The 25,251-nt window shown below is 43.7% G+C and overlaps 1 protein-coding gene across 2 annotated transcripts; it reads left to right on the top strand.

The window, feature by feature from the left end:
* The first annotated feature begins 1,082 nt into the window (after positions 1-1,082).
* SDR16C5 (short chain dehydrogenase/reductase family 16C member 5) lies at positions 1,083-23,218 on the top strand. 2 transcript variants are annotated; one of them, XM_035125420.2, is made up of 7 exons: positions 1,083-1,182; positions 5,422-5,774; positions 7,984-8,115; positions 13,658-13,757; positions 15,081-15,225; positions 16,997-17,122; positions 20,709-23,217. In XM_035125420.2, the coding sequence occupies exons 2-7, from the start codon at positions 5,454-5,456 to the stop codon at positions 20,818-20,820; spliced, it is 936 nt and encodes a 311-aa protein (XP_034981311.1). In that variant the 5' UTR covers positions 1,083-1,182; positions 5,422-5,453; the 3' UTR covers positions 20,821-23,217. The 2 variants fall into 2 exon arrangements, with proteins under 2 accessions (XP_034981311.1, XP_060133773.1); XM_060277790.1 differs by lacking the exon at positions 1,083-1,182 and adding an exon at positions 1,278-1,906 and having other exon boundaries at positions 5,426-5,774; positions 20,709-23,218.
* Positions 23,219-25,251: the final 2,033 nt, after the last annotated feature.

The raw sequence follows: 25,251 nt of genomic DNA on the forward strand, positions 1-25,251 counted from the left end.
GGAAAAGATAAAACACACACCCCAACAGGGAATATATATCATCATGGGCACATGAAACCAGTTGCATTGGCTCCTGGCTATTTCCTTTTCAAATTATGCCCCATTTTTTTTTCTAGCACTGCAGCTGTCACTGCCATTGTGACACAGCAGCATCAGCCAATGCATTCTTTGTGAATCCTCACCGTGTCCTTGCCTCATGGGTTGGCTGGCCCCGTTCCACATGCATCTCAGTGGCCACTGCCAGAACAGGATGCCTGAACTAGATGAGCAACCCAGCAGGCTCTTTTTGTTCCCATCTGCCCTTCACTTCCCTCTACAGCAGCACATGCAGAAACAGCCTTTGGCCTCAGATGCTCAATCTGCCAGAGCCATTGGCTACCATCACCTGGTTTAACCAAGCCAGTCAAAGCTGTTCCTGGGGTGCGGTCACTGTTGCATGCTGACAGCTTCTAGGAGCTACAGGTGAGAGCTGAGTGCAGGGTGGGGACCAAAGGTGGACAACCTACCCGCAGAAGGAGCATGATGTGTCACCCACCAGAGGTACTACCCCTCCCCTAACAGCCCATGCACCCTGGATTCACTTACTTAGCTCCGAATGTAACTGCAAAACCTCGAATACCACCCCACCAATTTAGCTCTATGAGCCTGGGTTCATTGCATGCTGGCAAAGCCTCACTCCTGTCAGCAATTGTGCTGCAGCATTACAGCGTTCCAGACTAGCTGCAGCATCCAGACCATGTGCAAGGGAAGCCCCACATAGAGCGTGCTGTTGCAACCCAGCCGACCCTCTGTTCCTATCCAGTATTAGCATGTGTAGAGTCTGAGGTTTCTTCTTCACAGGCTAAGTGACAAAATACGGGAGAAGTTTTGTAGCCAATGTGTAGGGAGGAGGAACAGTAGTCGCGCCGGCTCTCCTGGCTCCCTCGGAGGCAGCTGAGATTCGCCCGCACCCGACTAAGGAGGGCGGAGGCGGAGGCTTCATCGGCCCACACAGTCCAGGAAATCGCTGCCTCTTTAACAACCGCGGCCCTTGCCGGAGGGGAGGAGACGGGAGCAGCAGCGGGGGAGTGGGTGGGACCTTCCCGGGGCGCGTGCGCTGGCCAAGTACTGTACTTTATAGCTCGGGACTGCGGCTTGTTGGGTGGCTAGGTCGTCTGCGCAGCCGGAGGAGCGTCGCCTGCGGTAAGGCGGGAGGCTTCAGGCAGGCGCGGCTCGGGCGGCTGCCTGCCTGGCTGGGAGGGAGGGAGGGAGAACCGGCAGAGCTTGGCCCCGAGACGCATTTGGTGGCAAGCGGCAGGGAGGAGCGCCGCCTCGGGGTCCTTTCTAGTTGACTTCAGTCCGGGACCGCAAAGGGGTGGCTGGGGAAATGCGACGCTCGGACGAGGGTCCCCCTGCTGGGCTTCAGTGCGCGCTGTAGGCCGGGGACTTGGACGGCGGTCCGGCAGCTCTTGGAAGCGCCGGCTCTCTTGACGTCACCGCTTCCTCGTCCCAGAAGCGCTCCTGCGCTCGGCCGAAATGGTGGCAAAACGGGTCTTGGCGTCGCTGCGGTTCCAGAAAGGGTGGCAGCGGGGGAACTCCTCCGTAGGATGCAAACCGACTTGCATGGCAGCTAGTCGCGAGCACCTCCGTGGGGCTGAATTCTAGAGCAAACGTCAAAGTCGACGTTTCCTAACGTCGCTATCATCTTTCTTCTTCTTTGGGGATCACTCGTAGCCGAGTAAGATTGTCTTCCATAAACACGGTTCCACAGTGGGGACATTGGTTTCTGGGTGGGAGTTGATCACGGTGTGGATTTCCCAAGCGTGCCTTCCTCTTAGCACGTTTCTTCCTTGCGTCCGGACTTCGAGTGTCTTCAAAGCCACACCTTTGGTAAAGGCTGTTCTCCAATTGGAGCGCTCACAGGCAAGTGTTTCTGGTGTTTATACTAATTTTTTAAAACTTGCCTTAAGACAGTCTTAAAACCTCTTTTGTTGACCACCAGCATTATGCTTTCCATTTTTAAGTTTGGAATAGAGTAGTTGCTTTGGAAGACGATCATCAGGCATCCGCACATAACCAGTCCAAGGAAGTTGATGTTGAAGAATCATTGCTTCAACACTGGTGATCTTTGCTTCTTCCAGTACACTGGTATTAATTCGCCTGTCTTCCCAAGTGATATGTAAAAATTTTCGGAGACACAGTTGCTGGAATCTTTCGAAGAGTTGGAGATGGTGTTTATAAGTGGTCCACATTACACAAGCATAATGCTAAGATGATTCTAGCAAGGGATTGTTCAACCCTTGGGAAATTGTTTTTTACGAGGTACAGTTTATCTATTCCTGGCTCAGCCCAAAGAGGCAAAAGGTTATTTGTGCAAAGGTAGGCTTTTCTTGGCTGGGATATGGTTAAAGTGCAATACTTTGTCGGTTCCTTTGACTTCAGTTGTGTAGCAATTTCTTATTTTAATGTGGAGGGGGGGAAATTACATATGCAGATACAGTAGTGGTAATGTGTATGTCCTGAAAGGGAAGCAGGCTGTGGGTAGCTGGAAGCTGTATCATGCAGTGTTTGTTTCTCAGCTTTTGGCATATTGTAGACAGCAACAATGACCAAAAGAGTCTACTAAGACCTCACACCCAAAAAACTATGTGTACGATTGCACTTGCTCAAGTTTCTTGAGTTCATCAAAAGTACATAATTTTGACTGGATTGAACCAAGTCAGTCCCTCCAGAAAGCATGAGTAGGAAACCAAATAACACCCATGATTTATACACGGTGGTAGATTGCAAAGATTCAAATGGTTTTATTTAAAACACACCCGCGCCTTTGTCTACTCTGTCTCTAAAAGTAGCAGAACTTGAAAAGCCGTTTTTCAGTCTGAGGAAAAGTGAGAATGTTCTGATAATAATTGAGACAGCAGGCAGTATATCAGTAAACATTTAGGCAGCTTGGAAGCACTTTTAATTTATGGGTAGTAGATGTATTCAGGGCTACATTTTAATTTGTGGGTAGTAGATGTATTCAGGGCTACATGAGCACACATTGAATTGAGGCCAAGATGCATGACCCTTTGGTTGGGCATATCTCGCAAGCTGTCAGCTGTCTGCTGTGACAGCAGTCACGAAATTAAAAGACGCCTGCTTCTTGGGAGAAAAGCAATGACAAACCTAGACAGCATCTTAAAAAGCAGAGACATCACCTTGCCTACAAAGGTCCGTATAGTTAAAGCTATGGTTTTCCCAGTAGTGATGTATGGAAGTGAGAGCTGGACCATAAAGAAGGCTGATCACCGAAGAATTGATGCTTTTGAATTGGGGTGCTGAAGGAGACTCTTGAGAGTCCCATGGACTGCAAGAAGATCAAACCTATCCATTCTTAAGGAAATCAGCCCTGAGTGCTCCCTGGAAGGACAGATCGTGAAGCTGAGGCTCCAATACTTTGGCCACCTCATGAGGAGAAGACTCCCTGGAAAAGACCCTGATGTTGGGAAAGAAGGGGACGACTAGGAGAAGGGGACGACAGAGGACAAGATGGTTGGACAGTGTTCTCGAAGCTACGAACATGAGTTTGACCAAACTGCGGGAGGCAGTGGAAGACAGGAGTGCCTGGCGTGCTATGGTCCATGGGGTCACGAAGAGTCGGACACGACTAAACGACTAAACAACAACAACATCTCGCAAGCTAATCTAAATATAATTAAGTGAAAGAATGAAAGAACATACAGTGGACCCTCTGAATACGGATTTAATTCCATCTGGGGGTCCATGCGCACCCCGAAAAATCCATAACCAGAGACACTGCTTCTGCGAACACATGTGGCGTGCAGAGTACTTCTGCGCATGCATGAGCAGCGAAACCTGGAAAAATACTTCCAGGTTTGCCGCTTTCGCAACCCGAAGATTACGTATCCAGAGAGGTACGTAACCCGAGGGTCCACTGTAATGAAAGAAGACTGGATCAAAAACTAGAGCTGCTGAGGTGCTAATCTGTTCATAGTCAGTTATCAAAAGATATATTAATGAACATTATTCTGTTGTCCTTCCGGAGATGCTTTGTGGTGGGAAGTTTCACTTGGATCCATGGGTGTAGCCAGGATTTTTGTTGGGAAGGGCAGGACTTGTGTTTGGGGGGGTGCAGAACTTAAGTGATTGGTAAGTTAGTTAAGTATTTCTATTGTTTTACTTGGTCTAGGGGGGGCAGCTGCCCCCCCTTGGCTACACCCATGCTTGAATCCTTTTTGGGTTCTTTGATCTGTGTTGCTCAAATCCTTATGTGGGCCCCACCCTGCAGTCATAAGGGCTAGAAATTAGCTGTGTTAAAAACTGAAGGCACAGGCTCTCTGCCACTTAGGAGTTTATTAGATCTTGTGTTTGTGCAGTTTGCAATGCAGTTCTTATTAAGAACAGTTGTAGTTCAACATGGCTTGTATGCCACCCTAAGCATCACTCCATCAACTCTTCCTTTAAATGATGGCTGTCCTTCCCTCAGATCACAACTCTCTGTGTTCCTGGAACCTAGGGCTACCACATCTCTTTTCCCAAGCTTTTAAAAACTGCATGACAGTCAGGAAAACAGCAGCTTCGGCTTTTCTCTACTTTTCTGTGCTGGGGAAAGTATTGGTTGCTGACATTGCTACCTCTTCAAGCAATATTTGCTGTTCATCACACTCACTTCTGTCCTGCCTTCTGCTGTTCCTGCGAACAAAAACTTCTGCTCCTGTGGTTCTGTGTGAGTCCACCCCACCCCATTGCACAGTGTGCTGATTTCCTCAGTTTCCTCTCTTTTCCTTAGGTCCCTCTTTACTTTATGCACTCTTTTCCTACATTTGTATTCCAGGAGAACAGCTGGCTGCCTTCTTTCTTGGTCCACATTGTATTTCAGATTCCTTGCCTCCCAGAACTACTACTTATCTTGCCCTCACAGCTCCTTCAGCCTCAAGAGCCAGGCCAATGTTTTCATTTTATCTAAATGATTGCTACCTTTATTCAAAACACATTGACTGTGGGGACGTAAAATGCTGCCTGCTTCATTTGCTTAGAACGTATGTGAGCGTTCGAAGGCATATACCAGCTTATCCAACAGGGGATCAGTTGGAGTCCAGCAACATCTGGAGTGTCAAGGGATTCCCAACTCCCATTAGCTCCAGCCAGCATGCCTAATGATCAGGGATGATGAATGTTGTAGTCCAACAACATCTAGGAGTTCACAAGTCCCCCATCCATTCAATAGGAACCCAAAATATAGATGCCAAAATCATATGAATTGTGCAATGTTTATCCTGCCTAGTGTATTTTGATAGATGATGCTATCGTGTTGTATTCCTGATAATCATGAATGTTTCAATTTACTTCTTTTCCAGCTTTCCTAGACAGCACACACTCAAAAACATGACATTTATTCACGGTAGTTGAATCTAACTCATCTTTTTAATTATTGAACAGGTAGTTTGATATATATATATATATTGTCCAAGATGAACTTCTTCCTGGAAACACTCAGAGCCATTGGACTGACAGTATATTTTACACTGGAGTCTTTCGTCTTATTATTCATCCCTGTGCGGAAGAAGAATGTGACTGGTGAAATAGTGCTTATCACGGGAGCTGGAAGCGGAATCGGAAGGCTGATGGCTCTGAAATTTGCTCGCCTTGGAGCTACGTTGGTACTCTGGGATATCAATGTAGAAGGCAACAAAGAGACAGCCAGACTGGCAAGGAAAAATGGAGCTGTGAGAGTGCACAACTACAGTTGTGACTGTAGCAAAAGGCAGGAGGTCTATCAAGTAGCAGATCAGGTAACTATGTTTTGCAAATGGACTTTTATATTGCATAACATTTTATCTACTCATTTTCACATATGCTCTTGCAGCATGTTCATGTGTTGCAAGATACAACCATGAACACAGCTTCACTGTGCTTAGCTGCATTTGTATGAAGCCACCATATCAACCTGATACCCTTTGGTTTATTCTTACTTAAGGTTATGGAAGGCAAACCAGAACAAACATAGCTTCATTCAGAATTATATTTGGCTGTTGTTGGTTTTTTTAAGACATAATGCGACCAATGCTTTGATCTCTTGGGTGTAATAATCACCCGTTTGGTATAGGAGTTGCCCATATATATATAGATATATATATAGATATATATATATGACACCTTCTCTCACCACAGGCAACTCAAGGCTTCTATTACATTTGTTGTGGATATTCTACATCCATAGGGTGAATTATTGTTTTTCCAGTTCCATGACTGCTTCATGTTTAGAACTATTAACCACACTGATTAGCATCATTCCATTGGGAGGTCATTGCCCCATCTGGGGATTACATAGAAACACATAAACAGGCATTTACAGGTGGAGAGAGAGAGAGAGAGCTTTTCAATGAATGTGTGGGAGAGATTGGATTGTTGCTTTTTCAAGAATGCTAATAGGATTGTTTTTTATTTCACACACCCTGATGAATAATCAAATGTACAACTGAGAAAGTTGCTCACATCAATTTCTGTGATTTGCATATGTTTGCACAGGGCCAAGTCTGGTATCCTGGTGTCTAATCTGAGAGCATCTTTTTAATCTCCAGTAGAAGTATGTTGCTTCACAAGCTACCTGAACCTCTCAGTGGAGGCATCAAGGACTGACAATTTTACAGTGCAGTTCTATATACATAGGCACAAACTATATGGGGCCCTGTTCCATTCACCAATATTTAAAAGGGAGATAAAAATTGTGTTGCCTGTTTAGAGTTGAACCTTGTACATGGCCTAGACAAAGAGATTGAAAGACCTACATTGGCTCCCAGTACGTTTCCGAACACAATTCAAAGTGTTGGTGCTGACCTTTAAAGCCCTAAACAGCCTCGGTCCAGTATACCTGAAGGAGCATCTCCACCCCCATCGTTCTGCCCGGACACTGAGGTCCAGCGCCGAGGGTTGGTGGTTCCCTCACTGCGAGAAGCAAAGCTACAGGGAACCAGGCAGAGGGCCTTCTCGGTATTGGCACCCGCCCTGTGGAACACCCTCCCATTAGAGGTCAGAGAGATAAACAACTACCTGACATTTAGAAAATACCTAAAGGCAGCCCTGTTTAGGGAAGTTTTTAATTTGTGGTATTTGATGTATTTTAATGTTTGTTGGAAGCCGCCCAGAGTGGCAGGGGAAGCCCAGCCAGATGGGTGGGGTATAAATAATAAATTATTATTATTATTATTATTATTAATTATTATTATTAATTATTATTATGCCCAGGAAGGCAGTCTAGACATTGTGCAATAAATAAAAGTGTGGGACCTTCTCCATGCAAAGCCCATGTCCTCCCTAAGTGATGTCTCTTGAAGCTGCAGTCATGAAAATTGTCATCTTTGCTTTGCTTATGTTAACTCTGAAAGAATCCTTTTAGATGTAGAATCCATTGTCACTCTGAAAGTCTATCCAAGTGGTTTGAGGGTACAATTTAAAGTGGAGAAATGATAGCTGCGAATATATTTTCAATGGACCCTTCTTTCCTCTCTCAATCTCCTGCTTTCTCTTTCTTGGGATCTATGAAGTCAGAGGATGACCTACTAGAGAAAAGAGGAAGGGGGTGTGGCTTCAACATCCACCTCTAGTTCAAACCACTGCCCAATACCAGTTCTTGCAGTGACCCAAAATCTAGCTTCATTTTGCAAAATATTTACCTGAAAAATGGTAAGACAGTTTTATACCATAACATAAAGGAGCTATAGTGCTTCTAATTCTGAAGGGGTAGGAGTTTTTAATTGTAAGAAGCATTTGTTTCTGGTTTGTTTTTTTAAAACAATATGTTAAAAGAACTGGCATGTAAAAATGGTTTAGAAAAACCAGCCCGAGAACACTGAGGCTTTGTTACAAAAACTGTTAAACCAAGTGAAGAATCATGCAAATCCCTTTATATGCAGAGTCATTTACAGACATTGGTTCTCTCTTTTTAACTATTAAAATTTGTCATAGTTTGAAACATACTCTGATAAGATGTTGTTGTCCTAGGTGAAAAAAGAAGTCGGTGATGTTAGCATCCTGATTAACAATGCTGGCATTGTGACGGGAAAGAAATTCTTGGACTCTCCAGATGCAATGATACAGAAGTCTATGGAAGTGAACACAATGGCACACTTCTGGGTAATAGCATTTGTGAATTAAAATTTGTGATTTAACTATGAAAGTATATTTGAACTTGGATTGGGCTTTGATTCGTAAAATGTAGGCTTTCAGTTGTGTTAACAGATGCTCCATCCAGGTTTATAATAATGTAAGCTGAGCGCTGTCCTATGTAATACAGGCCTGCTGGATCAGGCCAAGGACCCCTTTAGTCCAGCATCCTTTTCTCAGTGGCCAACCAAATGCCTGCAAGCTTGACATGAGCAGTAGTCCATCTAGTTTAACAAATCACCTGAGCTAGAAGACATTTTATTTGTAAATTAAATCTGTGAGTTCAGAGGGAGAAAAGCACCATGATTAAATCCCATCTCCTTACAAAGATTTGGAGAGTAGCTGCATCGATGGGATGTCAGTGCACATCTGACAGCCTAACTTCTGTCCCAAGTAACTGGTAGTAAATATGATTAAAGTTAGTAATGTTTAAACGCATCTTACATGAGGGTAAACATGGCCTTGACAAAGGGAAGTGCTGCCTCATTTAAATAAATAAATAAAAGTATGGGTGATTTAGACTTCCAAAAAAACCAAATGACTAAGTCCCTTGACCAAGGCTCTGGAGTAAACTGAGTCACAGTTTCAATAGAAAACCCAGTTATGTCAGTTAAATATTCTATTGTTTTTGTCTAGCACTTGTCATGCTTTGCTGGTCACTGACCAATCATTTTGGGTTGAAAACGTGAGTTTAAAGAACAGGTAGCTGAGAATAGGAATAAATGGACAGCTTCTTTTTCTCACTGGAAGGAGCTAAGCTCTAATATATAGAGCAGACCAGTACTATTTAGCTTATTGGTTAATGGAGTAGGGAATGAGCAGTAAGGTGGTCAGGCTTACACATGAACAGTTGTTCACGACAATGAAGAACTAGGTGGAAGGGAAATAAAACATGATTGGATGTCAGTATAAACTGCAGTTGCCCACAGAAGCACTTGAGAAGGATGCCATAGCAACAGCCCCTCTTTGCTCTGGCAAGCATCCACCTCTTCCTCAGACAAGTGGATGAACTGATAAGGCTTGCTTGCGTAGGCTTTTACTTATTGGCACAGAGTTTAAAGGTCTGGAGATGCAGGAAGCCAAGCACACTTGGGAGTGTGCAAATCTTTACCAAGCAGGGATTCAGGATCAAAGTGCACATTTATTTAAAAAAGCTTGATGCTGCCCTGTGTAATTTGAAAGAACGTTGAAGGAAAAGTAGCCAAGTGGCAGCCTCAGGTGGACAAGTAGAAGTTCCTTAGAAGAGCAACCAGGACTGCCTTTTGCTTGCTCTCGCCCTCTGGGTGGTCCCAGTGGGCTTATCACTATACTGCCCCAAGAAGGGGAAAGGGGACGGGTGGAGCCTTTCAGAGAAAGAGGCCAAGAGAGTGACCAGAGGCAGTGGCGATCATTCACTTGCCTATTCTTTGCAGCTGAGAGAGAAGCAAGGAGTATCCTCCCCCATCTTCCCACATGACCCCTTACTAGGCGGTGCTGCTGTGCTCAGGTGAGCAAGTGAGAGGAGGGTGTGCCTAATCTTTCCAGCGCTGACTCCCTATGCCTTGACACTGAAAGAGGACGGATTAGAGAGCAGGTGAAGGCAGCTGCTTGTTCTTTTTCTCTGGGCTGCGCCATGGCTCCCTTCTTTCTTGCATGGCTGCCTCCCTGGAAGTGGCAGAGCTCAGTGGAGAAGGGGACATGCCTCCTTCTCCAACTCTTCTGGGAAAAGGAAACAGTGATTTTCTATTTACTCTTTCATAGTGTGCCTTTTCCCTCAAAAGTTTAAAACCAAAAGGAGAGCCGGGTGTTCAGGCTTGTGCAGGCAACATTTGATTTTGTTTTTTTGATCTGTGAGTCACAGGTCAGACTTAACTGAGCCTTTTTAATCCTTGGATTTCAAACCATTGCCTGTGAAATGCGAGCTAAAACAAATGTAAGACTTGAATCAGAGCCAGGTTGTATTACATCTCTCTTTCTCCTTGATAGGATTTCTAGCACTGTGTAAAACCTCTTGTAGAATGAACAAGCATTTTGAAACTGACTGTAAGATCATCTAGCTTGCCATCAGACATGTAACAGTTAGATTATTGGCAGGAGAGCATGCACATGCTCAGGGTGCACTGCAGCCTGATTGTTTATGCAGAAGTAAAGGTAAAGGGACCCCTGACCATTAGGTCCAGTCATGACCGACTCTGGGGATGTGGCGCTCATCTCGTGTTATTGGCCAAGGGAGCCGGCGTACAGCTTCCAGGTCATGTGGCCAGCATGACAAATCCGCTTCTGGCGAACCAGAGCAGCACAAGGAAACTCTGTTTACCTTCCCGCTTGCACTTTGACATGCTTTCGAAATGCTACGTTGGCAGGAGCTGGGACCGAGCAATGGGAGCTCACCCCATCGCAGGGATTCAAACCGCCGACCTCTGATCGGCAAGCCCTAGGGCGGCTCTGTGGTTTAACCCACAGCGCCACCCACGACCCTTTTATGCAGAAGTAGGCCACACTAAATTCAATGGAACTTTGTCCCATGAAAGTGTGTGCACAGTATTGCAGTCCTAGTTTGTATAATTAGTTGGACGTTTGGAAGTGTTATAATTTGAATGCAGCATTCCCCACCCTCAACCCATCCTTTTAAACATTTATTTTAAAATAATGAATAAAGGTATAACCAATGGGGCTGTTCTTGGAATCTTAAATGAAGGGTCTTGAATGCTGAAGAACTGTGTTCATAGTGAAACCTACATAATAAATGGCTTTTTGAAAATCAGTGATCTGGTCTGAAAGATAACCTTCATCTGAAGTAAACTCAAGCCTATGAAAATACACAGGGGCAGGGAATGTTTGGTTTTAGGATGCCAAAGGAATCCTGGTTCTTGAAAGCCTTGTCACTAATTTTTCATTTTTGCAATAAACCTTCTTGGACAGGAAATAGACATCTTATTGGACTAACCCCCTTCTTTTTCTCCATATCTTGGGGTGGTGGTTCTCACCCCGCCATCAGCAGTTTATCCTTGCAAACCCCTGTGAGGTAAGTTAGGCAGAGAGACAATGCCTGGCCTGAGGTCTCCCAGTAAGCATCATGGCTGTGCGGGGAATTGAACCCTGGTCTCCCAGAACTTAGCCCACAGCTACGACACTACTCTGGCTCTCTAATCAGCATAGTTGCCACAAAACTGGTTGTCTAACCGTAGATGAAGTGTACCATTCTGCATTAGCTGAAGCTTCCGATTCTCTTGAGGTCAGCCCCAATTAGCAGCCAGGCCTAAAGGGTACAGTAGTGCATATCATTGAGGCCTGGGAGCACCTGTAGACCTCCAACCTGATCAGACAGGGTGACTGTTTACATTCCCTGCACCGTGGGGCATTTGCTTTTCAGGACTGAGGGCTATATTCAGCATAGCACTAAAGATATTGTTCCATTTCTGCTTGCTCAGCAGTATACTGCCTTCTCTCTGCATGCTGTTCTGAGGGTTCTCCCAGCCCTCTGGAGCAGATATGGGAAGGGATGTGGGGTACACACAGGGAGATGAGAAGACCTAGGTTGCCAGCAGAAATCCTTGCACTGGCTCCCTCTAGCACAACAATTTAGAGAATGTTGTTTTGGTCTTGTGTTTTTACTGTAACTTTTAACACCAGTTTTCAAACCATGTACCCCATGCCTAGAATGTCTGCCCATTTTCACACTTTGCTTCTGTCTTAACTACAGAAGAAATCAGAAGTTGAAATTTGTTCTGGGGGTATGATGTTATTGATTTTTTATTGGAAACCGGAAGAAGTTCTGATTTCGGTGGTGCAAACAAGTGCTTAAAAGGCCCAGTAGGATTGGTGAGCAATGGAAAATGGATGTAAGATGCATGTAGAGGAGTGATGCACTTCAACATGATGTTGTCTGAGACTCGTCTGAAAAATGTTTTGTGTTTGCAAATAATAGTAGAAATAAAAAAGGAGAGTTCTGTATAAAATCTGTATTTATGTATCCACTTGCTATAATTAGAAATGGGGCTAATGGTAAGTTTTTCAGCAGAATAGTCTGTAAAAAAAAAAAAACCAGGCAACTAGTGCTACTAGCAAGTTTTTTTGTTTTGATTAAATGGTAAGTCTGTAGTTTAGATGTGAAACTTCTGAAGAAGAAAAATTTCTTGCAGGTGTGCAATCCATAGACTAAACTAGGTGGTATTTCTGAGCATGAAATAACAAATAAACTTTAGCTTCTTAGATTGGGAAAAAAGAGAAATAGTTAATCTAATACAGTGGTACCTTGGTTTGCGACCGCAATCTGTTCTGCGGAGGTGGTCGCTCTCCGAAGGCATGCTTCTGCACGTGCGCGAAGCGCCAATAGAACACTTCTGCGCATGCATGCACTGCGCAGATCATGTCTGCGCATCCAATGCCTCGGAACCCGGATGTAAACACTTCCAGGTCCGCAGTGGTTGCTCGCCGAAGAGGTCCCTCACTGAGGTAGGCGTAAAGTGAGGTTTGACTGTAAAGGTAATGAAACTGAACAGTAGCAAAGACTGTCACTGCCAAAAACTAATGAACTACTAAAACTCCACATTTTAAAGATTGGATTACAAAATGTATGGCTTGTTGTTCAAATGTCAACAGGGTTGGCCATAAGGAAGGTAAGCTTCCAATTCTATGGTAGTCTTCTGCTGAGCATTAGAAGATGAGTTACAGTGTTGAAATAAGATAGTGAGCCTGCCAAAGTTAAGTAAGGGATAAGTCCCAGGTGTGCACAGCCAAAACCACATAATCAGCCATCTCTGGAGGTGTGAGGACTTTGGGAGCATCCTAGAGCCTTCACGCCTCATTCTCTGTACACTGGTGCCTCACTTACCAGGCTTTGGGGATGAGGTGTGACACTGCCAGAGGCTTTGTGCTGCCTTCTGAAAGCCCAGTAAGCAAGGAAAATCCACCGGGTGGGGGGAACAAATAAATGGATAGTGGGGAACAGTGGGTTTCCCACGCGCTCCTTTAAAAAAAAAAATCCCTACCCTTGCGAAGCTGTGCTTGTATGAAAGTAGCATAAGTTTGCTGTACTTACTTGTGCTTGGTTTTTGTAATGTATTACTGTGAATTGTAAACCACTACTATGATGATGAAGAGAGTAGACGCATCTTGCCTTTTCCCACATAAATGCTATTTCTATAAACATCGACCCTGTACAGCCTAGAGGAATAGCCTCCCCTCTGGCGTGCAATTATCTGTCGATAATTTTCAATAAGATGGCTGGTAAAAACTCACTGCATGGATGATTTATTGCTTTTGCTACCTGTTTTGTTTGTGATTTGTTGTCAATTTTATCACCCTGGGACTCCTGAGTGAAAAGCTGATTGTAGAAGCCTCAGGTAAATAACAAGTTGTACTAACTGATGCTAAAGTAGCAACAGCAGAAGTCCTGTGCCTAAGATCACCCAGGAAGGTCCTGGCTGGGGTGAAATGGTTAGAGGGAGCTTGCTCACTATGCTAGCACATGCATCCTTGCATATTTATTTGTTATCGTATGATTGGTTATCTTTGTTGGTTTGTTCTCTAGACTGTCAAAGCATTTCTTCCAGCCATGGTAGCTTCTAATCATGGACATGTCGTAACTATTGCAAGTGCAGCTGGCTTAGTTGGCGTCACTGGACTGGCAGGTTAGTACACATCAGATGTACTGATGAACAAACTAAAGGCACAAACCACAGATCCTTTCATCTATTTTAGACACGTGGTCCAACAGGTGAATAAACAGGGGCTTCTCTGATGTAGAAATACAGCTCAAACAGCTATATGGAAGCAACTGGGGAGAGCCAAGAATGAGCTGCTTTTATAGATGGCCCCAGTAATGATAGATTAGATTGTAGGTACAGAGAAGTTGGTGGCAGAAGCAGTTTCATTAAATATTGCTATTGAGGCTAGCATGCCAGGTTATAGGTGCAGATAGACCTCTGAACACTGAGTTTTCAGATTTATTGTCATATGTTAGCGTTAAGCTATGATGGGTAGCTTTGGCAGGTATAGAAGTTAACTGGGAGGGGGGAACCAACAAAGTAAATACTTTACCAAAAAAGTACAACGCAGAGTGTAACACAGAGGATGGGGAACGTGTTGCTCTCCTGATGTTAGCTCCCATCTGCCCACCCAGCATAGCCAATGGTCAAGAACAGGCATCCCCAAACTTCAGCCCTCCAGATGTTTTGGACTTCAATTCCCATCATCCCTGACCACTGGTCCTGTTAGCTAGGGATCATGGGAGTTGTAGGCCAAAACATCTGGAGGGCCGCAGTTTGGGGGTGCCTGGTCAAGAATGATGGGAAGCTGCAGTCCAGCAACATCAGATGGGCCACAGTTTCCCCTAACCCCGGTGTAAATGCATGCATCGACAACGCTGCAGTGAATAACTGAGGAATGTGCTTGCAGTCTGAAGAGAGCTAGAAGCTTTTGAATGATGATTGTGGAGAAATGTTAGAACATTGCCAGCACCTGTGTTGTCACTTGTGCATTGGGCCATAGATGTTTGTGCAGAAAAGGATCTTGTATAGAGAAAATGGTGTACATGCAAGTGAAGAGCCAATCAACAGCACAGGCGGCTTTCAATGCATTCATAATTTTCAAATTCACTCCCAGTAATCTCTGTGTTAGTCCTAGTTCTGTAGAAAGTAATTGTAGTGGAGACAGACCAAGGAGCCCTGGATTCATATCCTTACTTCGCCATGAAGCTGATAATGTGTCACTGAGTTAGTCAATCTCTGTTGCTGTATCCATCCTCATAGAGTTGTTCTGAGTTCATTCAACATTCTAATCAGTTAAAAAAAAAATACCACCTATAATTGCATGAGACTGTTGAAACTATTAAACCAGGATTGCCAGCTCTTTTGCATGTAGGCCATGTCACCAAGGGTCCCATCTTTAATACTCTGCTTTATCCAGATGTTGTCCTGCTGCAATGTTTCTAGATCTTTCCTCTCATTCCACAGATTACTGTGCAAGTAAATTTGCAGCAGTTGGCTTCGCTGAGTCTCTAGGTTTAGAGATAGTGGCATTGAGAAAGACTGGTATTAAATCCACCATTGTCTGTCCATTTTTCATAAACACGGGAATGTTTGATGGCTGTCAAACCAAGTGAGTTAACTGTTTATATATTTGTTGACATATATATATATATATATATATATATTTATATAATGTTAAAATTATTGTAAAACAAAAATGCTGAAATAGTGAAAGTTGATTGAAACAACCTAAGGCCTTGGAGAGCCAAGGGCCCCCCCCCCGAATAATCTGCCCTATTATAAGGCTGCTTCCTAGGTTCCTGTATGCTCAAATCTGCATGATATACATAAATTAAGCAGCAAGTTCCCCATAATAGCATATATGTGCTGAGAGAAGCGGTACCTATTGTGTCACTCTGTATATGACGGATAACTGTTGAGGATGGCATTTTATTTATTTATTAAGTTTCTATCCAACCCTACCTTCCAGGGTAGCTCACACAGCAAAACAATAAAATAATATAAACAATATGCAATATAAAAGTATACTACAGTCGTACCTTGGAAGTCAAACGGAATCCGTTCCAGAAGTCCGTTCGACTTCCAAAACGTTCAGAAACCAAAGTGCGGCTTCTGATTGGCTGCAGGAAGCTCCTGCAGCCAATCGGAAGCGACGGTAGCCCCGTCAGACGTTCGGCTTCCAAAAATAGTTCGCATACCAGAACAGTCACTTCCGGGTTTGCGGCACTAGGGAGCCAAAACCTTCAAGAACTAAGCTGTTCAAAAACCAAGGTATGACTGTATTTAAAACCATTTAAACTATTTAAACAAGAGGGATAGCTCTATTGATAGAGCATGAGACTCTTAGTCTCAGGATCATGAGTTTGAGGCCCACGTTGGGCAAAAAAATTCCTGCATTGCAGGGGGTTGAACTAGATGACACTTGCAGTCCCTTCCAACTTTAGACTCCTATGATTCTATATCTAAATAATTGCTGCCTAGAAGATCCTCCTGTCTCCGGAGGTGGGCCAATCTAACTGTTCCCCTCTCCTCTACAGTGAGGATCAATCACAGGCAATCCAAACTTCACCACAGAATGATCTCTTCATGACGGCAGCGTGATGATCTCTCCCCCTCCCCCCCCCCACCCTCACACAATCACTAGTTTTTTCCCCAGTATCCTCTGTAGCAAATACCAGATCTAGGGTATGACCTGCAGTATGTGTCAGCTGTCAAACTGTTGACCTGATGGTCATAGCAGCCATGAAGTCCTGAGTGGACCCTGGCAAAGGGTACTCGGCATGGATATTGATGAGACCCAGGACTCATGTCCTGGGATTCTTTAACACCATACTGTCTCCACCAGCTCACTCCTGAAGCTGGTTGAGCAGTGAGGTGGATGGAGCACCCACAAGATCCCTTTCCTATCTCTATAGCCCAACATCATGTACAAACCCAGATCCCAGATAGACTGGCCTCCTGGTCAAGTTGTGGGTTTTTTGTGGGCTGACCTGATGTTTCATAACAACCCCATCAGATAGGAGGACAGATCAACTTGGCTACTGAGGAGTGATTAAGAAGGAGCTATATACATCAAGGGTCTCCCACTCTCTTTTATGAGGATATGGTTTTTCTCCACCTGTATACAGTCTCAACCCTCACTCCAAATGATAGAGGTCTTCAGATGACAGGTCTTCTCAAATACTTGCACTGAAAAAAAATGCCCTTTAAAAGTAATGAGGGGAAATCATATTGAAGAAAGAATAAATGACCCCCCCCCCGGGTTTGGAATGGTGCTGTACTAGGCAGCAGTCTTCATATCTGAAACTCATTGGCACAGGTGATAGCCGTGGGGAACTCCTGACCATTGAGAAGTTCTCTTACCTACTTTATCTCTTCAGGTGGCCACGGCTCCTGCCTATTCTAGATGCAGATTATGCAGCTGAAAGAATTGTCTCTGGTATTCTGCGAAATCAGGTGTATGTCTACATGCCGCGTAGCGTAGCCATTTTGGTTGCACTGAAAAGGTAAGAATATCATTTTCCTTTTGCATCCATTTTCCATACATTTCTTTCTTGCTCTGAAGCCCAGCAGTAGGCAAGAGAACTGTTAGGGCATAAAAATATTTAAAATATTAAAGGATTGAAAAGGGTCTTCCCATAAGGTAACCTAAGCATTGTGTTTAGAGGCAAAGCAGCCAGCAGGCAATCAAAATGAGTGCCGGGATCTCCCAAGTCTTTCAGAGTTTTTTTGTTTTCCATTTCTCTATTATTCCAAATCTCCAATCTCTGGTCACACGTGGGGCAAGAAGTTCTATTGTCTTGTTAATGGCCCACAATGACTTTCTTAACGGCCCTAGTTTGGCCAGGCTACCCAGGAATTCCTTCGCACTTTATATTCTCCCCTCGTATTACAAATAACCCAAAATCCTAACGCTTATTAATTTCAGTGTTTGGGGGGGAACCCGCCCTCCCCCAGTTTTGTAACAATATGGTGCAGCTGCTTGGGATAGCAAGGTGACTTGGGACAGATATGGGTGGAAATGACTTACTTTCACAAGATTTTGATTTCAGAACAGGAGTTTTGAACAAGTGTCAGCAGTAGCATCTTAAGGTCATCAGGCGCCCTGGTGCAGATCCCTCGGGCACACACCCCCACTCTTTAAAAAAAAAGGAAATCTCTGCTGCAGAGCGGAACAGGGTCCTAGTGCCCCTGCTCCGCTCGTTTACCTCTCTCCTCCAAGCGGCGCGGCTGGTGGGCGTCCAGGAGGAGGGAAAGGGAGGCCACCACGCAGCTCCCCCACTTGCTGGGGCGCCCCTCAGCGCCCTGGCGCCCTGCAGCACTAGGGCCAATGGGCAAGCCGCCCCTGAGTGTCAGTAGAAATATGAAAGAAAGGCAGGTGTTAAGGCAAAAACTCATCTGGCAATTTATACTCTAAAAATCTTGGTGTGACAAACTACCTTCCCATGCCTTGTCCACAGGCCCCAAAGAAGGCAGAAGGGGTGACTTCAGGGCCAAGCTACAGTATATAAAAATGATTAGGACTCCAAACACTTTACTCAGTAGTTGTGGAAGACATCAGTTTGCTTGTTCAAAGTTGCAGAGGCAGTTAACACAACCTGCATTCCCCATGCTTTGGTATCAGTCTAAATCAGGGGTCAGCAAACTTTTTCAGCAAGGGGGCGGTCCACTGTCCCAGACCTTGGGGGTGGCAGACTATATTTTGGGGGGGGGCGAATTCCTATGCCAAATAATCGAGAGATGCATTTTAAATAAAAGGACACATTCTATGAAACCAGAAAATATGCTGGTACTGACATCAAGACATAAATGTAAGGAATAGAAAGGTATTGTTGTTATTATTGCATTATTTTTACATATGTCTCAAGGCCTGCTTTCCTGTAGGATTCCTGTCTCTTCAAAATCACACAACTTTTAGAAATGAGCAGGAGAAGCTGCCTTTATTTCTTTCTATATATTTGTTTAGAAGTGTTTCTAAACTACTCAGTATTTTAAAATGCCTGAGTGGTATACAAAAATACCAACATAAAAATGATAAAATAGACTCCTAGAAACAGAGCTATGACATAAAAACAGGCTTTCATTAATAAACAAATACATAAGCAGAGGAAATTATCTGTTGAATAAATACCCTGGTACAATTACTTTGCCTCATTATAATTACCTCACTCTGCAGACAGAATAAATATGCTTCTGTCCTTAATTTTTGACAGTTATGCTTCTCATAATAGTTCTCATAATAGCTGCTTTATATACCTGGAGGAGAGAAATAGATGTCTGTATTATTACTTTTCCCACAAGGTGTAACAGGACCATTAGATGTATGGGCAGGAGCTAGATCAAGGGAGTTGTGTGGAGGTGAAGAGCTAAATGCATGGCATTTGAGTAAAATATACTATTTCAAGAGCTCTAATCTTCTATGCCATGTGTGTTTTGGTCCTAAGGTGCAAAAAGAGATGATGATAAATAAGGGCTGTATAAAAATAAACAGCAGGGGGAGAAGTTGGGAAGTTCTTATAGTTTGTGGAGGGTGTGGTTGCGGAAGAGAAAAACCACTTCCGCATTGCCACAGAGGTGGTGTTGTGGGCTGGCCCCGACCGAACTCTCGCGATGGGGGTTGAGAGCTCAGCCCCCTCGCGAGGTGGGAGTTCCCGCCTCTGTCAGACCCAGCTGACCAATAGGGTCGGCCGGGAGGCGGGGCTTCGCCTCTTTTAAACAGGCCGGAGGCGGGAACGCGGCCTCTGTTTCCCTGGCTCCCAGCCCGCTCGGATCACCTGCCCACCCACCCTTTAGGCTAGGCAGGTTAGGCCGACGCTGCTATGGACTTCGGTTGGTCACCTTGGTTGGCCGGGGGGCCTGGTAGGACTTTTCCCACTTGGGCTAGCCAAGCTGGGTTTTTCGCGTACCTCATAGCAATTCGTCACAACTTGGTTTGGCGGTTAGGCATTGGAAATTTGCATAAAACAAGAAGGGGGGCAGATAACATCATCATCTGCCCAGAAATTGGAGAAGTAATTCCGTTAAAGGGGTTCCAGGGGCGGTAGCTTTGTCCTGAGCCTGCGGAGGTCAGGGCATTATAGCACCCCCCCAACGGTGGCCACAGGAGGTGTTCCGGTAGATGTACATCACTGGGCTCCTTTCTGGTGGTTAATTTCTCCCAGACTGCAACACACGGGTTTCAGTCGGATATAGCCGGTTAGGTTCCAATGCCTAAGCCAATACCGCTCAACATCCGTAACCAATAAAGTTGTGGCCTTTTCACCCACTTAAAACCTATTCACTGTGTCTTGTGTCATATTTCACAGGGAGGGAGGGACATTGCCACACAATGTGTGACAGGTACAGCTTCCTTTCTTTTTCCTGCTTCTGGACGCCCGGGACAGCCGTAGCCAAGAAAGCCTTTGGCTCACTCTGGTTGGTGATTTCTCTGCACCTTAATCTGGGACGATCTTATTTAGCCCCAGTAACATGTGTCTTGGTTACATCAGAATTGGATTAACATGACAGTGATGCCTTTGAAGCGTCTCCAGCATGTGTTGAGAATGCAGCAGCCAGGGTTTTCACAGAGCATATTGTTGCCCTTCTTGAACACCTGCACTGATTACTGCTAAGTTTCCAGGGGGCATTAAGATGTGCTGGTTATTAAGCCCTACATGGCAGGGGTCCAGGATACTTAAGAGACTGCCATGCCACCCTGCCTGTGCTCTGTTGGGAAAGTTCTTCAGGCCCTGCATAGACTGGTGCACACATGAAAGGCTGAGGGCATGTCTTAGTTGTGGAGCTCTTCCACAGGAAGGCCCTCTGGTCTCTCAGCTTATTTTGGCTCATCTGGTTCAGACGGTTTTGTCTTGTTATTATTAACCTGTCTAGGTTATGTATTGATGCTTGCCTTTTTAATCACCTGCCTTTTGATTCTCCAGTTCTGTGGCATGTCTGTGTGTTTTTAGTTTGCTTTAATAAACTTATTGTTGGACACCTTGAGCATTATGTGCTAGTGGAAAGGTGGGAAAGGAAATAAAACAATGGTGCCAAAGCAGAAGAGAATCTCAAAGTCTGACATCATGCCTGTGTTCTTTCTTTCTTTTCCCCCAGTTTAATACCTACAAAGGTTGGTCTTGTTCTCGGAGACTATATAGGGTATTTCCATTTTATGGAGACGTTCACAGGTCGTGGAAAAAAGATTGAAGACAATAAATCTCAGTAAACAGCAACAAAAATTCCAATTTTGACTTACCTCCTGAAAGTCAGACATGTGGAACTCCTATAATGCCAATACTTGATGTGTGTGCCTGAAACATCAAAGACAGCATGACTTGTTAGTAAGAAATAAAATTATTTTTGAACTAAATTTCACTGATGGTGGAATATGAATGATTTTTAATTACAACTGTTTTTAGAACTGCTGCTATGTCCTTGCTGTATGTAGCTTGTGAATTAATATTTTATTGCAATAAAAATCACTTAAATCTTGGAACAGATTTGTATATATTAAGGCTTTATGAGCTTTACTTTTTCATGTACAAATTAAACAGCAGCAATAATTATAAAAACTGTTTTTCTTAATAAATGATTTATCTAACTCCTGAAGTCATGGTTACATGCACACGAAAGCTCATACCAAAATAAAAACTTAGTTGGTCTTTAAGGTGCTACTGAAGGAATTTTTTTATTTCCTGAAGTCATATTTATCCTGTGTATTTTTGTGTTTCTGGCCTAACACTTTTAATATGGGTGAAATGGGGAGAACAGTAATTTTGGTAACAGAAGAGTGTAATATTGATGTACCATTTGTGTATCTAATTTTGTCTTCCAGCTTTGTGAGGTTCAGTTGGCAGGAGCCACCTAGTGAGCTTCATGATGAAGAAGAACTTTATCTTGAGTCTTCTATGAACCAACTCTCCTCTCTGCCCCATTACATACAGGCAGAGACCATTTTGCACACATCCAATTGACATTTGACCACCAATGTGTGGGTCCTTTTGGACCTCAGAGAGGGCAGGAGGGGGATGGGGCAAGCTTATGCATACTCCACCAACACATGCGGGAACTAGGAACCAAACACCTGTGCAAAATGGTCGCTATCTGTACTTTCTAATATTAAGAGTTGGTGGTATATTTTTACTTTACATTGTTTATGTACAAGTAACAGCCACAAGTATGTTTCTTTTTAATTAATTTATTTTCTTACATTTAACAATGCAAATGTTTCAGAGATACAAAAATAACAATGGCTTGCCTGTTTGACATCATCTGTTCCACAGCTTAAGAAAGAAAATGATGCAAAATTGTTATTGCAGGGAGTTCAAAACAATGCTATGAATAATAAGATCACAATTCTATGGAAGCACAACAGAATGATCAATAGTAAGTCCTGGAATATAATATTATCCAGATAAAATTATACTTTGCCGAAATGTTAAAGCCATAATTTTGTCTTTTGACATAAGCTGTGAATGACCACCATGTAGCTGCATAGAACGAGTGAGTTTTTAGGAGATTGTGATAAATAAGACCTCCTTAAACAGGGTGTCAAGGGGGAAAGAGTTTATCCTCCATCCTGGGCAATGGTTAATAGTGTGGCAACAAGCAAATAAATTATATGTGGTTTACAAATAAGATCAGCATTCTGATTGGTGAGGACGGACAGCAACGTTGAGGATATGAATAGACTAGGATACTTACTATATCCTTGATTTTTTGTAAAACTTGGTCAGCTAAAAATATTTTAATACTGAATTGATTACTTCGAAGTAGCAACAGCAGAAATCTACAGTAAGTTAAAAATATATTCCAAATATCCTTTTTCAGTATAATCATCTGTGGGAAAAGCAAAGTGAAACAGAATGCAGTTACTGTACAAAGCATCCTGCCACTCCTCGCAACCCAAATGGAAAGTGGTGCAATGGGGGGGACAGAAGATGGGACACACAATTCTTTCAAAGCCGTGCCCTGGTTGCCCTTATTGTAAAACTGCCTCAGTAGCAACTATAGCAAAACTAGGCAGGGAATCAAGAGATCCATCCTGAATGTGTGACACAATGGGACCATGTTTCACCGAGCATCTAAATGTCAGAGGCAGGGCCAGCTGTGCATCCTGTCACGAGATGCTGCTGCACACCCAACCCTGCACTTGGGTGGGGGAGCACTGGATAAGGCATAAGAAGAGCCAGCTGGATCAGGCCAATGACCCATCTAGTCCAGCATCCTGTTCTCACAGCGACTGACCAGATGCCTGCAGTGAACCCACAAGCAGGAGCCCTAGGCCCAAGAGCAGTCTCCCCTCCTGTGGTTTCCAGCAACTGGTATTCGTAAGCATGACTGCCTCGATCAAAAGGTCAGGATTGTGTGGCATGGAGGCCCTGGCAGGTCTCACACCATTTAAAGGCAATGAACTGCACTATGAACTCGAAAAACTGTCTCTGAATGATGTGTTCACACCCCTCTCTGTGGAAAAACAGTATACAGCACTGATGCTGCCTTGTTCACCTTTATATGAGTTCTTAATAGTATCTGTTGGTAGCGTTAGCAAATACATCTTGTAAATGGGCCAGAGTCTAAATAAAAGTTAGGCTAAACCAGGCATAGGCAACCTTGGCTCTCCAGATGTTTTGGAACTACAACTCCCATGATCCCTGACCACTGGCCCTGTTAGCTAGGGATCATGGGAGTTGTCATTCCAAAACATCTGGAGAGCCAAGGTTGCCTATGCCTGGGCTAAACTGTTTATTAAAGGAAGTACATCTTCTATTCCTGCTTTTGTTTGTTTGTTTTACACTCAAGCCTCACCTATGGCTGTGGCAGATGATACAGTCAGTACAGAAACACCATTGTGCTCTACCTATGTACAGGGGGTTGATTTATGTGCTGGGGAACCCATCAATACAAACTTCGATATGCTGCAGATGAGAGTCACTTTTTAAAGTAGTTGTGTATTTTTAAAGTCAGCTTTCTTATAGAGCAGGTATTCCCAAACTGGTCCACAAGTTTCATTGCGGTGATCCGTGGCATGTCTGTGAAGAACACTTGCACAAAATTCAGATTGTCCTAAAATATAATATAAGAAATGATGATTAAAAATCATACAGCAACCAGCACAATGTGGTACAATTGCTGTAACAGGAAGAAGAAAAATCCTAAATTCATGGGAAGGGAAAGTTTGGGAAGCAATGTTTTTAGAGCAAAAATCTCAAAGGCCTTTTTTATAGGGTCTTATTATGAGGAGTGCACACAAACGGTCAGGCGAGAGGCGGTAAACTTCAGAGTGCTGCTAAAGAAGGGATCGCTTACCAGGTGCTGATGTATCAAAATCTCACACTGAATTGCCTCGTGTGTGAATCGCAAACGTAGATGGTTAAATATATTCAACACTGAATGTTTGAGTCAAAATCCCAAACCACTTAATTCAGAGACAGCAACTGCTGTCAGGCAACTCTGCAATATCAAAAGCAACACGATGGCCAAAAACAATTACAATGTGAAACTTTATGGAATAATTCAAAACATAAAGCTTAACAAACTAAAGTCTCTGAAAGTAGTGAATGAATCACGGTGCCAGACTTTACCCGGCGGAGAACAAGCTGTGAAGCTTTGTAATCGGCAATGTCCAATTCTGATGTCCAACTCTGAACTCTGCTGAACAGTGTTTCTGGATAGCAACTACTGTTTCGTTGAATTCTTCATCAGCCAATTAGTTCAACAAACAATCGTAAGTAGAAGTCAGGCAACTCTGGCAGATGAATGCATATGTCTGTGTTTCCATATGGAAACCTCAAGCTTTTTGGAGTTACCTCCAATTAGTGTGGTAGGGTGATGATAGTTAGGATAAGAAAATTAAGTTAACTTCTCTTGCCTGTAACCAATTTTTTGTGAGGTGTGAAGTATCATTTTACAACTCTCACCTGCATTGGCTATAAAAGGCTCACTAATGTTGCTTAAGCACAAGTAAGATGGTTTGGTAAATGGGTAGCAGCATGCCTGACATTCCCCTTTTCAGTTGGGCTTTCTGTGCTGGTTTAAAGATTTGACCAGTCTGGTGAATATTCTCTGTCTCGGCTTTCTGCAGGGATGGGGAACAAATTCCCATCAGCCTCAATGTGCATGCCCAGTGTCCAGGGATGAAGGGAGCTATATTCCAAGCACAAAAGATTCCCCTCGGTTCCCAGTGAACCTAAAAAGCTGAAACCTTGAGCACACTTAAATTTAGCCACTGTTAAATTTAAGTGGGACTTGCTTCTAAGTAAGTAAGCATGGGATCTAGTTGCTAAAATTAATTGCTGCTCCTTATGCAAAACATTAGGCAATATTACATTGGGCTGCATCTTGTGCTAGTCCTGCTTGAAGTAGAGCCATTGAACTCAATACCCATGGATAAATTAGTTCCATTTATTTTAATGATTCTACTCTGAGTAGGATTTAGATGGATATGACCCATTTTTTTTTAGTAAAAAAGATAAAATGTGTCTTGTTTTCAAACACATATCACTATGTGATGGCTGTAGCTTTACAGGATAGTTAGAAAATTTTCTCAGGCTGTTTCTTATGACTGTTGATGTGTTAAAGCAGAGAGAATGATCCCTAGATAAATGTTGTGTGCCAATGCGCAAGTATGGCTTCCCACTGAGAAACAAGCACCACA

Source organism: Zootoca vivipara, chromosome 8 (genome assembly GCF_963506605.1).
Source record: "Zootoca vivipara chromosome 8, rZooViv1.1, whole genome shotgun sequence".
Classification (NCBI taxonomy): domain Eukaryota; kingdom Metazoa; phylum Chordata; class Lepidosauria; order Squamata; family Lacertidae; genus Zootoca; species Zootoca vivipara.

Bases quoted from the DNA above. Each gene is read 5' to 3' on its own strand.
- SDR16C5 (XM_035125420.2), top strand. From the start codon at position 5,454: ATGAACTTCTTCCTGGAAACACTCAGAGCCATTGGACTGACAGTATAT. The intron at 8,116-13,657 runs GTAATAGCATTT...TTTGTTCTCTAG, and splicing joins ACACAATGGCACACTTCTGG to ACTGTCAAAGCATTTCTTCC. The intron at 15,226-16,996 runs GTGAGTTAACTG...TTATCTCTTCAG, and splicing joins TTTGATGGCTGTCAAACCAA to GTGGCCACGGCTCCTGCCTA.